Source organism: Dama dama, chromosome 33 (genome assembly GCF_033118175.1).
Source record: "Dama dama isolate Ldn47 chromosome 33, ASM3311817v1, whole genome shotgun sequence".
NCBI classification, from domain to species: Eukaryota; Metazoa; Chordata; class Mammalia; order Artiodactyla; family Cervidae; genus Dama; species Dama dama.
This window is the reverse complement of record NC_083713.1, coordinates 10,425,090-10,443,037: the sequence shown is the minus strand read 5'-3', so window position 1 is coordinate 10,443,037 and position 17,948 is coordinate 10,425,090. Positions and strand designations below refer to the sequence as shown.

The following is a 17,948-nucleotide window of genomic DNA, read 5'->3' as shown; positions in this document are numbered from 1 at the left end:
TATAGAAAATGTGCATTAAGAGAGGAGAGTCACTTGGGGAAGGGGACAGCTTGCCACAGATTTATCCACAGTTTAGCAGGGCCATAGTGTGCTTACTGGGTTTCAACATCTGATTCTTTTTTAGGGTTGAAATCAGTTTATCAGGCCTAGAAGTTAAGTGGACTCTGGAGTGCTGAGTCACACAATTTGCTAATAAACTTTATGTAAAAACCATAATACTAACGTGTTAAGAGAAATGATGAAGGGTCTAGGATAGTTGAGCCTGCTGATCCTCACCTTTTCTGTGATCAAATTACAATGAAAGTCAGATCCAAATTATAACCATATTGTTCGGCATGATGGAGTGGAAGCAACAGAAGTGAGTTTCGTGCTTTTAATGGCTAATATTTCAGGCTTGATGCACCCCTTTCCACTTGAGTCACACACCTGTCTTATGTTCTTCATAGGTTGAATTGTGCTAAAAAAAATAGTCATTTGCCTTTCTCTTAAGTTTCTTTGCTAACAAATATCTTTTTTGATGTGGAACATTCTTTGATCACAGCTTCCCTGGTGGCTCAGACAGGAGACAATGAGACACAGTTTCCATCTCTGGGTTTGGAAGATTCCCTGGAGAAGGGCATGGCTACCCACTCCACTATTCTTGCCTGGAAAAACCCATGGACAGAGGAGCCTGGTAGGCTAGTTTATGAGGTCTGTAGCAAAGAGTCAGACACAACTGAGCAACTAACACTTTCACTTTACATTCTTTAATTAACGGCAATACCATCCATCAGGCAGGTCTCATCTTTGGAACATATTTTATTTCATTTGCTGAACCATGATGTTTGTATCACAAATTTACTGTTTAAAAAATCATGTTAAAATGTTAGAAAAATCACCATTTTAACCATTTTTAGGTGTACAGTTCAGTGGCATGAAATACATTCACATTGTTGTGCAACTGTCGCTACTATCCATCTCCAAAACTCTTCCATATTCCCCAGCTGAAACTATTCGTTAAACACTAATTCCTCATTTCCCTTTCTCCCCATCCCCTGGCAACCACCATTCTGTCTGTCTGTAGGACTTTGACTACTCTAGGTGCCTCATATAAGTGGGATCACACAGTACTTGTCCTTTTGTAACTGGCATATTTTACTTAGCATTAATGTAAAGGTTCATCCAGTGTTGTAGCATGTCAGAATTTCCTTTTAAAGCTCAATAATATTCTATTATGTATATAAACCATATTTTGTTTACACATTCATCTGTCAAGGGACAGACACTTCGGTTTCCTACACCTTGTGACTACTGTGAACAGTGCTCCTATAAATAGGAGTTGTGCAAGTATCTTTTCACTTCTCTGCTTTCACTTCTTTAGAGTATATACCCTGAAGTGGAATTGCTGGATCATATGGAAATTGTTTAACTTTTTGAGAAACCAACATACTCAGATGATCTTATTTTTCAAGTGTGTGGAGTCTGTGTGTTTTGGCAGTAGATGGAGAGGGTGAATCTCTTTGTTGCTCCCCTAAACTCCCTGAGACCATTAAGTGTCGTGATAGAAGCACGGGTTTGGTAACTCAGAGGAGGGACACATTTCAAAGCAGGATCCCTCTATCAGGTTTTCATGTAGTAGTTGGTATACTGGTATTTTCCTGGGCAACAGCCAATGAATCATCTGGCTCTTCTGTTCTCATTTAGAAAACTATAAAGTGAATAAAATGATGCATGTTTATCTTCTTTATAATATGGTCAAAATAACACGTATTTTGCAAAATCTGTAACTTTTAAAAAAAAGTGTCAAAAAATCTGTAACTACCTGATGTGAAGTACCAACTCATTGGAAAAGACCCTGATGCTGGGAAAGATTGAGGGCAAGAGAAGGGAGTAGCAGAGGATGAGATAGTTGGATGTCATCACCAACTCAATGGACATGAGTTTGAGCAAACTCTGGAGATAGTGAAGGACAGGGAAGCCTGGAGTGCTGCAGTTCATGCGGTCACAGAGTTGGACAAGACCAAGTGACTGAATAACATAACTGTAAATTCAGAAAATTTATATATTGTCATATTTTAAAGAGTTCATTCTAAGCATTAATGTTGTTCTTTCAATTCTTGAACTTGATAATTATTTTTATTCATGTAATTATGCAGTTAAAGGTGACAGTAATAAAACTAGCTTACGTGCTAACTTGAGATTACATAGATCTTTAGAGCTACAGGTTGAGTCACTTTCATAAGCATTAGTTGTTTTATTAAAGGCTTGAATGAGTCAAAAAACAGAATATACTATTCTGAACATAAAATAAAACCCAAATACATTATTCACTATTTTAAATTATGAAATATTTTAATTATGAAGTGTCAAAAATAATATAATCAACTTCTGTGAACAGAACACCCAATTTAAGAGCTAAAGTGTCACCCTTCAGTTGAGTTGTGTACTGTGTACTCAAATATTCAGTATTCTAAGTTTGATGTTTATAATTCTTAGGTATTCATTCACTTGTAGCTGAACAAAAACTTTTAAGAAATTATTTAATTTTGGCTGTCCTGGTCTCCGTTGCTGCACAGGCTTTTTTCTAGCTGTGGTGCACAGACTCCTCATTGTGATGGCTTCTCTTGTTGTGGAGCAAAAGTTTAGTTGCTGTGTCGCATGTAGGATCTTACCAGATCAAGGATCGAACCTGTGTCTTCTGCATCGGCAGGTGGATTCTTTACCAATGAGTCACCAGGGGAGCCCTAAACAAAAACTTTTAAACTCCCCATAACAAACTATCTGCTCAGTCATTTTTAACTGGAACTAAAATTATGGAGTAAAATAAAAATCTGAGACATCTCACTACTTTTTGACATCAAGAAAAATGAAGGTGTTTATCTTTGCTATTCTCTTACATACCTTACTTCTCGGCCCAGTGCTATTCCAAAATTACTTTTTTTTAAACCTAGACCTGTCTTCCCAGTACTGAACTTCCAACATCAATATGTAATATCCATGTAACTGTTTTGGGAATTACACTTTTCTGTCCTGTTAGAAAGATTAAACTGCATTGGTCTATACTGGGTTGCTGCATGTCTTCTGCATGAGGGTATTTTGGAGTCATATTTACTAGTGATATATATTAATATAGGGCTTCCCTGGTGGTTCAGTGGTAAAGACCTTCCTGCCAATGCAGGAGACGCAGGTTTGATCCCTGAGTCAGGAAGATTCCCTGGAGGAGGAAATGGCAACCCACTCCAATATTCCTGCTTGGGAAATTCCATGGACAGAGGGGCCTGTCAGGCTACAGTCCATGGGGCTGCAAAAAGTAGGATATGACTGAGTGTGCGCACACACACACATGCACAGATTAATATAGGAGACATAAGAGAAATATATTGCATGAGAAGATTCAGTATTAGCTAGACAAGATGAATCAACAGGTTAAAATCCAACAACATGGGGATCTATAGGAATATAGATAATAAATCCATTGAGTAAGTAAATGAAGGGAAAACCATCACCGAACAGCATTGTATGTTGGGACTGGAGATTTTAGTGACCATAAAGTAAATCAGTGACATGTGGCTCTCAAAACAGCTAAAATAATATGCTTCTTTAAAAATAAAAAGTATCTAGAACAAGGGAAGTAGTACTGTTGGAGTGATATCACATCTGTAGTTACCTTAGTGTGATATATAATAAACTGCAACTTAGAGCAGAATTATCAGGACAGTGGGAGAAATTTGAAACCGTATCATAATAGAAAATGGTGAGAGCTCTGGTAGTATTTATTCAGTGCTGTTGAAAACAGTTTAAAAGTTAAATAGCTAAAAAGTTATGTAAAATAAGCATTAAATTTTGGCTAAATGTAAAACAGGTTATAAATTCCATTTCAAAAATGCAGCCTTGTATTTTTCTAAGGACTGAACAGAGGCATAGTGGTCAATGAAAATTGAAGGTAAAGGGTGGGGTTGAATTACATAGCATCTTATGGCAGAAAGTGAAGAGGAACTAAAAAGCCCCTTGATGAAAGTGGAAGGAGTGTGAAAAAGTTGGCTTAAAGCTCAACATTCAGAAAACTAAGATCATGGCATCTGGTCCCATCACTTCATGGGAAATAGATGGGGAAACAGTGTCAGACTTAATTTTTTGGGGCTCCAAAATCACTGCAGATGGTGATTGCAGCCATGAAATTAAAAGACGCTTACTCCTTGGAAGGAAAGTTATGACCAACCTAGATAGCAAATTGAAAAGCAGAAACATTACTTTGCCAACAAAGGTCCGTCTAGTCAAGGCTATGGTTTTTCCGGTGGTCATGTATGGGTGTGAGAGTTGGAATGTGAAGAAAGCTGAGCGCTGAAGAATTGATGCTTTTGAACTGTGGTGTTGGAGAAGACTCGAGAGTCCCCTGGACTGCAAGGAGATCCAACCAGTCCATCCTAAAGGAGATCAGTCCTGGGTGTTCATTGGAAGGACTGATGCTGAAGCTGAAACTCCAATATTTTGGCCACCTCATGCGAAGAGTTGACTTATTGGAAAAGACCCTGATGCTGGGAGGGATTGGGGGCAGGAGGAGAAAGGGACGACAGAGGATGAGATGGTTGGATGGTATCACTGACTCGATGGACATGAGTTTGAGTAAACTCCGGGAGTTGGTGATGGACAGGGAGGGCTGGAGTGCTGCAATTCATGGGGTCGCAAAGAGTCGGACATGACTGAGCAACTGAACTGAATTGAAGGTCTTTTCCAACTCTTGGCATCATAGTTTTGTAAGGCTAATTCACACAGATATTAGTTAAGGAGACAGCTATGCCCCTCAAGACCTTTCTAGTTTAACAGACAATAGTGACATAAACCTAACAAATACCATTCTATGCTTAAAAACAAAAATAAAAGGTGGGGCAAGTGAAAAGAATACAGGAGTTAACTTTGGAAGTTCCACTGGGAACTCCCATTGGTCAAAGCTGGAGGACAATTTGAGCAACAAATTAATAGTGTTATAATGGATTATAAACAAAGAATAAAACATCCATGAGCTCATAATATAAATGACTGAATAAATAAATGGGAGAGAAGGGAAAAATCTTCCTTACAAAAGAATTCCAGTAAATACATGTAGAAGGAATGACTGAAATAAAAAACTACCATTGGAACTCCAAAGTAATAACTGATGCAGTAAAGAGTCACCAATGCATGCTAAAATTAGTAGCATTTCTGAACTCAGACCTATTTAGAAATTGGTATTATGTGTCCTGACTTGAAATTAGGAGCAATTATAGCATAGCAATTGATTTTATTCCAAATAATAGTCATTATAGATTTTGTTTAAAAAAGTCTTATCTTACACTAAACTGTACAAATGTGTGAAATTAGGAACAGTTTTCATATTTACCATTCAACCACTCACCTAAGTTTTAAGGCTAAAAAATTATGAGTTATTTTAGTTCCCTTCCCCCTACTTACTTTCAGTGTATCAGTGTTTTGTGAATTGTACTTGCTGAGTGTATCCTGTATTTTACCACTTCTCACCACTGCATCAGCTAATTCCCTAGTCTGAGCTACCTCTTGCCTGTAGTAGCTTCCCAACTGTCCTTCCTGCTTCCCATTCCCTTACATTTTATTGCCAATATTAGCCAGTGACCTTCACACACACACACACACACACACCCGCCCCCAACCACCAGAAAAACCCCAGATACACACACACACACACACACACACACACACACGCCCCCAACCACCAGAAAAACCCCAGATCCCTTTGCTCTCCTGTGCAAAACTCTTTCATGGCTTTGTCAGGCTAAGAATAAAATTTGCTCTTTACCTTGGTCGACCTCTACCTACTTCTCTGAACTCATTTGCTCCCATTCTTATCCTTGTTGCTTATTACTCCTTTCCAGGCACAGTGACTATCCTTCAAACATACCACCTCCTTCCTGCCCCAGAGCCTTAGTACCTGTCATCACCAGTACTGGAAAGCCTCTTTCCCAGATCTTTGTATTGCTTGCTCGTTTACATCAGGAAGTCTCTGTCTAAATGTCACATTAGTTAGGATCTTTATGGAAGACTTTTCTGAGGCAGGCTTCCCTGCCTTTTACTGGTTTATTCTACGCCCCCCCACCCCCACCCCCGCCATGGCATTTATCACTATGTAAAATAATATGTATTTGTTTACTCATCTGTTCTCCAACTTGAATGTAAGCACATAGGGGAAAGGACCTGGTCTGTCTCGCTACAAACTGTATCCACAATACCTAAAATAATTCCTACAATGGAGTGGGCCTTCAAATATCTATTTAATAAGTATCTTTTAACACACTGAAGGGCTAAAGTAGAGGAAACAATAGAAGGCCTATATTAGAGGCAGATTTCTGTCTCTGAAGTCTGTAGAAAAAAGTTTAAGCCTTTTGAGATAAACTTTAAAATGAAGAAAAATGAAAGAATACTTTTTAGCTGCCTTAATTTTACAAGGGCTTCCCTGGTGGCTCAGATGGTAAAAAATCTGCCTGCAATGTGGGACACCCAGGTTTGATCCCTGGGTTGGGAAGATCCCCTGGAGAAGGGAATGGCTACCCACTCCAGTATTCTTGCCTGGAGAATTCCATGGAAAGAGGAACCTGATGGGCTATAGCCCACGGGGTTGCAAAAAGTCAGAGACCACTGAGCCACTAACACTTTCACTTTGAGTTTTACAAATTCAGTTGCTTAAAACTGAAAAAATTTAAGCATAACCTAGTGACTGAATTTAGAAAGCTTTTGCAATAACCTTACACCAAAGAAAAATTTTATTGAAGTATAGATTACTGGTTATTTAAAAATACAAACATACAAAGGCATTATCATACAATTGATTTCTAAACTCAACAGTTTTAAAATACAAAACAATGATCATTACCCCTAAGAGTCAGTTTGAAACAAACTGACTTTTAAGTTGGTTTTATAATTCTTTTCACTCAATCTTGCTTACAAATATTACTAGGTTTTTCAGTTTCATTCCATATCAGAAAGTTTTTTTGACATGTTTACTTCTCAAAGTAGTATATAGTTATTTCTTGGAATTAATATTAGCAACTATAGAAAGCTTCTCTATGTGACAAAAATTCAATATGGTTGCTGCTTTGGAAATAGTTATTTCCAAATAACTATTTTGAGTTATCTACACTAAGACTCACATATTGAAAGGTAAAATAGGAATGGGTAAATGATGGGGATTGAGAGCACGAGGACTAAGAAAAGATGATGTTATCTTTTACTGCAGACCTGCTTCAAGAAAACTCCATTATTTACTTTGATACTATTACTAGAGAAGCAGTTTCTGCCAGATCACAGGTTGGCTAGGTAGTTGTCCATTTTAATTTTCTTTACTAAAGAATGGCAGACAGCAACAATTAAATTGCTCCACCAAATAAGCAGAGACTTTAAGTTACCATATAATTATGAAAAATAAATTATTTTCTTAATTGGTTTAGCAGCCTTGTATCTGGAAAGGCAGCAAAACCCACTCTGTTCCAAAATTAGAAGGCCAGCTCAGAGGCTGCTTCTAAGATGCCTGACTATCTTCTATCATCAATCAGTCATGAAAGTGGACTTTCATGAACTCAGTAATAAATGTAAAAATAAACTCATTTATCAAACAATGTTGAGCCTGCAAAAGCAAAAAAGTTCATAAGGTAGGAATTGGTTTGTTTAACACAAAGGATATATATCCTCTTATATAACACAAGAGGAATACGTATGGTAGTAAAAACAATTTATAATAAACTTGTAAAGAGATGATTCTGGTTTACATGTAAGTCGGCTTAACTGACCATGACTGAATGATTGAAAATTTTCTTCTCTGAACATAATGCCCATTCATTATAAGCTAAGCCAGACTTAGTTTCTTATAAATCTCTATTTCCTTGGATTTATCGACTACACCCTTACTTTACAGCCATTTAACTTATAAGCTGGGCCTGCCCAGCCTGCCCATAAAGCCTCTCTTCAGAAAGATACAAGATGCATTAAACAGAGGCATCTTCCTCTAAGAATCTGTACTTCAAAACAGCCTAGGAAGAACTAGCAACTGGCTTTCCAATGTAGCTACCTCTCATTTCACATTATGCAGTTTACTAACCACTCCTTCCTTACAGAAAACTCAGTAGCTGTAAAACTTTTTGTTCCATTTCAAAACATTTCAATACTTATTAATTCCAAAGATCCGAACACCATGTAGCTGTGGCATTTTTGGAATTAGCACACTCAGGAGAGAAGCTGTGTTTAGGATGAAGTGAGTTGTATCATACTTCGTATAGAAACTTGCCAGAAAATATCTGTAGAAACAAAAGTTAAGAATATATATATATATAAAATATCTAAAAGTGAAAGTGCTTAGAAATCTTTAAATATTTAAAGGTGGGGAAAAGGCCACTGAAACATAAATATCTAAAATTAGAACCATTTTTTTTGAGCACTAGAATAAGAGCAAATATTTTAGTTTGGGGGCCTAAATAAATTTTAATTGAGATTGAAATATTGGTTGAATAGAGGCATATATACACATTTTGCATTTTTGCAATTGTGTAAAATGTATTTAATGGAAGACAATTACTACTTAGCATCCTTTAAAGCAGAAGGCTTTCAAACTAGGGTTCTTATACTTCTTGAAACTTCAGGTATAGTTTTGTATTAATGTGTATATATCTAAAGAGAAGATCCAGATTCAAAGCATCCATCATATTCTCAAATGGTTTATTGTGACCCACCAAAAGGTTAAAAGCCACTGCTGTAAAGCTGTGAAAAACAAGATGTTAGAGCATTAGTACAATTTGTAATAGCATCTTCGAAAGCAAACAAATACTTGATTGCCCTTTTGATGTTCTTTTCTCCATACTGTAGTTGAATAGGTATATAACCAGTATAATTGGCAGCTTGAACGACATTACTGTAAGATTCCAGTTGTTTTTCTATAACTGAAGATCTGTGTGTATATATTCAGGATATCCAATATCTGAGAATTTAAGAAGCCTAAGCCACCTTTAAGACCATAAATCATCAATTCAGAATGAAGACACATCAAGAAGCCACCAAGAGTATCCTAATATAAACAGATGTAAAGACTGTAAAGAATAAAGCATTGTACTGTGCTTTATACAGAAGGCTGACTAGTTATACTCAAGATTCTTAACTATACAGAAGCTAGGCACACATAAGCCCCACATTATTCAAGGGTCAACTGTATTATAATGCAATCTTCAACATGTTATAGATGAGGATACTGAGACTTTCAAGAATATGGCTGAAAGTCAGATAGCTAGAGGGCAGTAGAGCTAAAATACAAATTTAGGGCTCTCTGAATAGCCATTATTCTTATTATTGCATTAATCTTTGTTAGATCATACATATTTTTCTTTTGATATTATGTCAGGCTAAAATAATTAAAAACTTAAAAAATTTCCTCTTATGTGGAACAAAATCTACATAAGGAAAAAGAAATCTACTACTTTATGATTACTTCATTCTTTTCATTTGAAAATGCCTTCCCTATCTTAAACTTCAATGTAACACCTAACCTACCTTCAGTTTCATTTTAAGGGATTCTAATGCCTCGACTCAATAGACATGAGTTTGAGCAAACTCTGGTGACGGACAGGGAAGCCTGATATGCTGCAGTCACAGGGTTACGAAGAGTTGGATGTGATTTGGCAACTGACCAACAACACCACCTCTAATAAGTCTTTCCAGTTACTGCAGACCACACTGATTCTATAATGGATATGTAATTATATATATATTCTTTGTGATTGGGTGAGTGATTGGTATATATGTGAAATATCTATTGTATGCAAGCAGCTGAGTGTAGAATTCAAAGCAGTCTATGCACTTATAAATTCTTTGCAGAAATAAACAAAATAATAGAGAAATAATATAAAGTGGCATAAATAAGGGATATATAACTACTACTATGGAAGTTCAAAGCAGAGTATTTCACTGAAGGTTGGTTGCTAAGGAAAAGACCTCACTGAGATGGTCACAATTTAAATCTTGAAAGAAAAACAAGACATATATTAAGAAAGGAGAAAGTATTTCAGGTGGAAAAAATGACTTGAACTAAGGCATAGAAATAGGATTATACATAACATATTTAACAAATGCTGCTTAGAAGAGTGTGGCTAGGTCGGAGTTGGGTTAAGGTAAAATATTCACATAAAGGAAAAATAAAATAGGAACCATTTTGTGGAGGATCCTGAACATCAGAAATTAGGAGGAAATCAGATACCAAATATAAGATTAGATGCTTTACAGATAGATATTATCTGACATATTTTTTACATCATCAGATTGAGTTAGGTACCGTTGGCTACAGTTTTATTTATGAGCAAACCAAGCAGGCTGATTGACAGCTACATGTTTCAACCCAGGTCTGTCCTACAATGAAAGCCTAACTTCTGTTTTCTCTAAACCATACTGTCTCTCCCAAGGAGTTTGAGCGTTCAAATGTGGCAGGTAGTCAATGAAATTCATCTGAAATCATCCAAATCTTTGTTGAGAGAGATTAATCTGATAGTGGACAAAAGAACAAGATTATGTGTTTAGTTTTCTTACAAGCAGCTTAAGAAAATGAACTAGAATATATTTGACTTGTACATTCTAGAATGTCTTGGCATAATGAGGAACATGTAATGTTGTCTCCATGTATGTTTGACTGAAGTGAAAACTGGTTTTATCAGTTTGTTAAAAATTTTGCCTGTATTTTATATTCTCTATGAAGTAACAATTTATTGATAGATGTTTTCAACAAAATAATCTATTTCTATTTCAAATTTAATAAAAGAGTGGCTTTATCTCATCCAGACCTCCTCATAACTGAAAATTTCTACCACTTACAGAATTATTGGAGAAATTGTGAAAAACTTCCGTGAAGATGTAAACTGTACTCCATAGTCCAGTTGTTCCCAATGAGTTAGGAGCCTTGCTTTACCCTGGTCGGGAGTTTCAAAAGGTGTTCCTTTTACTGCATGCAAAAATACATACATCCCCTGAAAAACAAGCAAGGGGGTATAAAGTTAGTATCAAATACAAAATAAGTATTTGTCATTAAGCATTTAAGATAGTTCCAGACTGTCAGACTGCATAATAAACTTAACAGCTCAAGTTTTAAGATTTCATATTATTGTGAAAGACTATGGCCAGTTTCTTCATAGTAAAACTAAACTTCTGTGGGCTTATATGGAAATATTATTTGGTGAAAACCACTATAAAGTCAACCAAAAGTAACCTGTTTTTATCTCTTATTAAACTGAAAATAAATGAAAAGTACCATTAGGGTAACCTTGCATCCTTACATTTAGATTTTCTAATACATTTCCTATTAGGAAATAGGATTACCTTATCTCCAGTGTGTAGGAAAGTTTAGAGTGTTATCTTAGTAAGTCTGATGATACTTATATAATGATAAAAACATATAAATTGACAAATATAATAAACTGTATCAGGGAAAATTGTTTTGAAAATATTTAACATTAGTCTTTGTCTCAATAGTTCTTTTTTCAAGATGGTTTAAACAAAGATGGTTTGATGTACTAGGTATAATGTTCAACACAATCTGCTTTTAAAATCACCACTGTAACTCAATAGTGTGTTTTTAGAAGGTAGTTTTTAAAAATCAAAGTAAAAAAAATTACTAAAAGCCATTCTGGCCAGTGATATGTTTAAGTATCTAATTTTGTGGTTAATTAGGAAAAAAAACAATGTATACTAGATTTGGTTTCCTGGAGATATCCACTTAGATTTATAGTTAACAGGATTACCATCTAAGGCACTGGTAACAGAATAAAGCACATATATTACTGTGGAACAGTTTTACCAATAAAGTCATGATGTGATATCATTTTTTTTTAACTTCAACTTTTAATAAATATATGGAAAAAATAGAAAACTTAGTGATTTGAAATTTTACATTATTATTAATAGGTTAATACAGCCCTTCTTTAAAGCTTAAGCTACCTACTTCCTAGTTATTCCATTAGGCAGTTTAAAAGTTGTTTACCTGTGATAACACATAAGCAACAAAAGCATGGATTCATGTTCAACTGGATGTAAATCTACAAATGTTTAATAAGTGGCTAATATGTATAGAACACAGGACCTGTTTACATATATGAAATGGAACAAGACATGTGCAACCCCTTAAAGTTCAATCTTCTGAGATGGTAAGGAAAAAAAAGATATGCAAAAAAAACTAGGACAGAAACTTCTGTCAAAGGTATAATGAAATACAGGAAATGCAAAGCAAAAGCCTTGATGGTACCTTGTCAACTACCTTATTCTTGAAGGTTCAGCTCAATGATAATTCCTTAGTGAAGCCCTTCACATTAGCATTAATTAACCTCTTCCCTATGTGCATATATAGAATTTTATTGAAAATAGTTTTATTATAGCACAATACATTGTATTGAAGTTATTTATATAATGTTTGTTTTCCCACTAGTCTGAATACCTCAGGAACAGGGACTCATACAAAGCAACCATTAGATATTAAGCCAAGATGACATTAAACCAAGGAATGTTTATTTTGTAAGCACAAGGAAATCATTTTCACATTGGTTTTAAAACAGAGTATGAAACAGAAATTCTATGCTTTCAAATTCTCAGGAGAATATGACCCCCAAAAGTTAAGAATCTCTGCTTTAGACCGTATATTAGAAGTTATTGAAGAGAAAAAATAATTCTGTCATTATGTCCTTCAAACCACAGGCACTCACCAGGGTCTAGAAGATAATATTCAAACAGTTTATTTTATGTATTCTTTTTAATGAAAAAAATCTTATCTAGCCATTTATCTTCTACTCCATTATTTTTATTAAATTTTTCTATAAAATTTTAGTGATGATTTATATCCACATTAAAAGAATTAGGGAAATAAGTATGTAGCTCATGATTAGCCCTTAACAAATATTTCCTGACTCAAACTGAACAGAGTTTTCTTTCATTTTAAAAGCCAGGATAAGAACTTTGTTAAGTATTAAAACTTCTATGAGTGAACTGCAGCTCTAAGTAAAAACAACTGCTGTAGGTTTCTAGTATATAGTTTATAAAGACAGAGGCCATGTTTTTTCTAACCATGGATAACAATTAGGTCTATTTTTCCATATAAAAAAGCGTGCACTGCATATTTCACACTTTTAATTGGTTTAATGTAGGTTAACATCAAAAGAAATTTACATTTGGCATCATGTAATCGCTACATTTATGGCTGGTTAGTCAGGTTTCTGTATGGAGGACTAAAAGTCGGAAGTTTACTTCCCAACATGTTCTCAATTACTCGTCCTTTGTCCATGGCCATATACTGTGTCTCAATCTCAGTCAACCAACTTGAAAACATGAAGTGAGCAGATGACTTCTAAAGTTCATTTAATACATGTGCCACTGGAGAAGGGAAAATTATGTGAGAACAGACATAATTTATTCAGCAACATTTAAATAGGTCTTTAAAGATATAGGAGTTAAAAAACAGAAAAGAGATAAATTCCTAATTATAAAAGTATGATAAACACATGAAAAAAGAATGCAGCATGGTAATTTTGTAGCTTCCAAGATTCCTAGATATCATAAAGGTGATACTTGAGAAGTTTGCCTGGACAAGCAGGAATCAGCCAGGCAGAGCAGGAAGGAGGGAGGGGTATTAAAATAGTGGAAGAGCCTAAATCAAAGCAGAAAGGTGAGAGATGATTTTCATTATTGTGAGATCATAGTTGTGTTTGGAGATGTGTTAAGATTGGGTCTCTTTCTTGCCTCTGTACTATTTTCAGCTAGTTTTGTATGTCACACAAAGAACTTGGCATTTTACTATGAATGCAACAGAATCACTGAGAGACTTAACAGTATGTCTTGAACAAACATGAATTTTAAAAATATCACTCTGACAAACTTGAATGAAGGAAAGTAGAATAAAGGAGCATCAAGGAAACCAAGTAGGAGTAAGCTACCTGAGGGGAAAAAAGGGCATGAATTACAGCAGTGTCATTAGGATCAAGCTGAAGACAGTAAAACAGGACAGGGCTTTGACTAAATGGCTGTGAAATATAAAGAAATAAAAGCTACCCTAAGACGAGTGTGACCATATGTACTAGTTTGCATGGGTAGTCCTGATTTATACTTATTCTCTTAAGGTTGTTATTACTAGAGCTCTCTTTTACTCTCAAAACTGTCTTGGTTTGGATGATACATTACATTAATCACTTTACCTTTGACATTCAGCTATGTGACTTGGCTTGCTGTACAGATAGTGGTGCCTTTAGATTAGATTAGGAACAAAGTCCAGGAACAGACTGTGGTGGGTGGCAAAGAATATATCAGGAGTGAGTGTAATGTATACTTGTTTGGCTTTAAGGTGCAAGGTGATCTGGCAGTATTAACATGGTCATCATCATTTAACATGTAGAAACTGAAAATACAGATAGATGAAGTAACCTAGGTAGACTATATATCATAAGAAGGGATGAAGAAGAAAATCTTGGTAACAGCAATACTCGAGAGGAAAAGAGAAGCAAGAGAAGTAGTAAAGGAGGGATCCAAAATATATCCAGGAAAAAGCAGTTCCATGGAAGCCAAAGGAAAAGAATTGCAAAAAAGGGATATGACTAGCATCAAATATTTCAGAGATCACTATTTAAAAATAGTGTTAAACATTCCTGTCAACATCTATCATATAAAATAAACTAATTGGACATTCATTTATTTCTACCACATCATCTTTGTCCTTCTCCAGTCAACTTCAAGGCTTCCCAGGTGGCTCAGTGGTAAAGAATCCGCCTGCCAATGCAGGAGATGCAGGTTCAATCCCTGGGTCAGGAAGATCCCCTTGATTAGGAAATGGCAACCCACTCCAGTGTTCTTGCCTGGAAAACCCCATGGACAGAGGAGCCTGGTGGGCTACAGACCACCAAGTCACAAGAGCTGGACATGAATAAGCACGAACAGCCAACTTCATATACTTTCCAGAAGATTTAAAATAAATCATACTAATTAAAAAAAAATCTATTTCTCCTACACTTTTCTGTTTTAAAGTTCTAAGTTTCTCATTTTGGGTATATTTAAAACAAATACAGAGTTAATCTGGATTCAATTAAAAGTCTCAAATAACTAGATTTCTCCCCCTGCATTCTACTTTAATAGTTGGTTAAAGACAAGAAAAGTCACTATCAGGTTTTTTATTTTTAAATAGGCAATTTCCAGAGCTGCCCAATATTTTCAGTATTCGGTATAACCTCTGGTACTTTGTAGAGCTATCATATAATACAAAAGAGCAATAGTTAACAGGAAGAAGCTAAGGCACCATGTTTTTGAATAGTTTCAGACAGATTAAACTCAAAATTTCTATACTGAAACAGAAAAGTATATTTATACAATTTAGAAAGACTTAACAAGGATTTAAACCGAAGATGTTCATTAGATTCTAGTTAACCAAAAAACATACTTACTTCGATGCATTCTGGTTAATCAATATATTATAGTAGTCTGAGTTAAAGCATCTTGTAATTTTTGCTAAAATGACCTTTTTTTTTTTCAGATTCTATAAAACCAACAGGAGAAAAAAAAAAAGATCTTACTTATAAAAAGGGTCCAATGTTTAAATATAAAGTGATAGAAAAATATCTTATTCCAGATAAGAATTATTCAAAACTGTCATAGATACAAAAAAATCACTGAACTGTACACTTTAAATGGGCGCATTTTACATAACTCAAATTGTTTAAAAACTGAGTCATGTGTTTTAATATAAAACTTTAAGCTTCTTAAAAAGTTGTTTAAATACACATAACATAAATGTACCATTTTAACTATTTTTAAGTGTACAGTTCTACAGTATTAAGTACATTCACAATGTTATACAACCATTACAGCCATCCATCTCCAGAACTTTTCATCTTACAAACCATTACCCGTTGAACAATAATTCCCCATTTTTTCCTTGCCCAGTCTCTGAAAAATCATTAAACCTTAAGGTTTTAAGTGTTTAGTATAAGGTGAAATTCTTACCAGATTATGTATAACATTTGTTAAAGTCCAAGCAACAGGAACACTGAAGAAGGGAATACTGAGTAAAACAATGTGAAGCAAGCCAACTCCCAATGCATATGTCAGCCACATACCACGGCTGTTCATTACACGGGTATTCGGATTCACCTCGCTGTGGGCAACGCCAACATTCATGTTTGCGCTGTAGAAAAGCAATGAAATGAATCAACACTGATGTAACTGGAAACCTAAATAATGCTAATTTTGACATGACAAAATAAGTGTGTTACTGGGATTACTTTTTTTTTCCCCCCTCATCGTTCTGAATAGAACAGACCCTCCAAAATATGCTACTTCCACCTGTCCAGGAGGTCAATAGTTCTTCACATCCGACTCTATGGTAAGACAAACAAGACTTATTTTTATGCTTCTTGTTGAAAGTAATAAACAGTTAAAATTCCTTTCCTAAAGCTTGTCTTCAAGCATGTTGGTTTTACTAAATGAAGCCATGGGCAAGAAAACTCAAACTGAAAGAGAAAACCTACATTTTCTTCTATCATGAGAGCAAAGTGAAAACTCAGGAAGTAAGTTTACCAACAGAATAATATAAAAAAAAAAAAAAAACAAAGTTAACCTAAACCAGCCTGTTCTGAGTAGCCAGACTCTTTCCTACACCTAACAATGTATCCATATAGTGGTCAGAGTTCAAATCGCTCCTTTAGGAACACTGAAAATGAGAGAAACATAACGAGGTGGAAATTTCACATGGTCAAAGGATAAGGTTTCTCTCTCAATCTTGTTATACAATTAGGTTAAAACAAGGAGTCTTTCTTCTGCACATTGTAATTCTGGTCACCGTCCCTAAAATACTGGTTTTTTCTCTTTCCTTCCTCCCCCTCCCCTTTCTTTCTTTCTGAGATTGAGGGATGGGGGGGTGGGCAGGGCTACACTGTATTGGGAACAGCTCTGAGTTAAAACTATACAAACCCTTTCCATTACAGAGTTAGCACTGAGAGAAGAAATTTCTCCTAACTCCATCCAACAATTATTTCCAGAGTACAATGGCCCTCTCCCTCCACTATAGGCTTACGGTGATGAAAGTTGGTTACACTAAAAACATCAAGTCAGTCTCAAATTTAAACGTGTAAATATGTCTTCCAGTCTAAATATCCACCGTACATAATATATAATTTTTATATGCTATAAACTGTACTTAAAACATGCCACCACACAAGGTGCTTTCCCCACTTGCGACAGGATTTCTTTTTAAATGCTCGAAAGACTTTAAAATCTACATCTGAGGCGGAAGGCAAAGACTGATCCTACCCCAGGACAGAAAACCTTTCCAGGGAGTCCGCCGCGCCACTTCAGGACTGGCAAACAATGACTTCACAGAGCAAAGAACCCTCTCGGTGCTGCCCTCGCGGATGCAGGGAACCCAGCGACCGCCCGCTACACAGCCAAGGGCAGCCTTTCCCAGCGGTCGGAGCTCCCGGGTAGTGGGAGCTCGGCAAAGGCCGCTGTGCTATCGACAAACCGTCCCGACTCCCCACCCCTTTCTTCTCGGAGCTGCACATCCCGTCAGAGCCGGGACGCGACGACGGGGATCTGGGAAGCAAGTCGTGGGGGCCACTTGGCTCGCATCGCCAGCAGGGCGCCGCGGATGGGGCCAAGGTCCACCTTTCCCCACAAGCCGAGGGCCTGCCAGCAGCTCCCCACGGCACCAGGGAGCAGCACAGCCCCTGCGGCCGTCGGTGGCCACTCACCCGCCGCCCCGCTCCCGGCAGCAGGACAGAAGCAGTACCAGCGCCGCGGAGGCGAAGGCGGCGTCTCCTCAGGCCGGATGCGAGTAGTCAGCCTCAGCGCCGCGCAGCGCGGCGCGGCTGGCGGAAGCTCTCCTTGCGGAAAGCGCTGCCCGGGGATTGGCTGAGGGCGGCGCCAATCCCACGTTCGCCGGACTGGGCGGGACCGAGGGCGGAGCGCTC

The 17,948-nt window shown here is 36.6% G+C and overlaps 1 protein-coding gene across 3 annotated transcripts; it reads right to left on the bottom strand.

Moving 5' to 3' along the window:
- Positions 1 to 6,709: 6,709 nt before the first annotated feature.
- Positions 6,710 to 17,885, bottom strand: ORMDL1 (ORMDL sphingolipid biosynthesis regulator 1). 3 transcript variants are annotated; one of them, XM_061135448.1, is made up of 4 exons: positions 17,768 to 17,877; positions 15,985 to 16,165; positions 10,831 to 10,982; positions 6,710 to 8,276 (listed from the first exon to the last, which is right to left on the bottom strand). In XM_061135448.1, exons 2-4 carry the CDS (start codon positions 16,156 to 16,158, stop codon positions 8,141 to 8,143), a joined length of 462 nt encoding a protein of 153 aa, XP_060991431.1. In that variant the 5' UTR covers positions 16,159 to 16,165; positions 17,768 to 17,877; the 3' UTR covers positions 6,710 to 8,140. The 3 variants fall into 3 exon arrangements, with proteins under 3 accessions (XP_060991431.1, XP_060991432.1, XP_060991430.1); XM_061135449.1 differs by lacking the exon at positions 17,768 to 17,877 and adding an exon at positions 17,290 to 17,428; XM_061135447.1 differs by having other exon boundaries at positions 6,712 to 8,276; positions 17,730 to 17,885.
- Between the last annotated feature and the right edge of the window lie 63 nt (positions 17,886 to 17,948).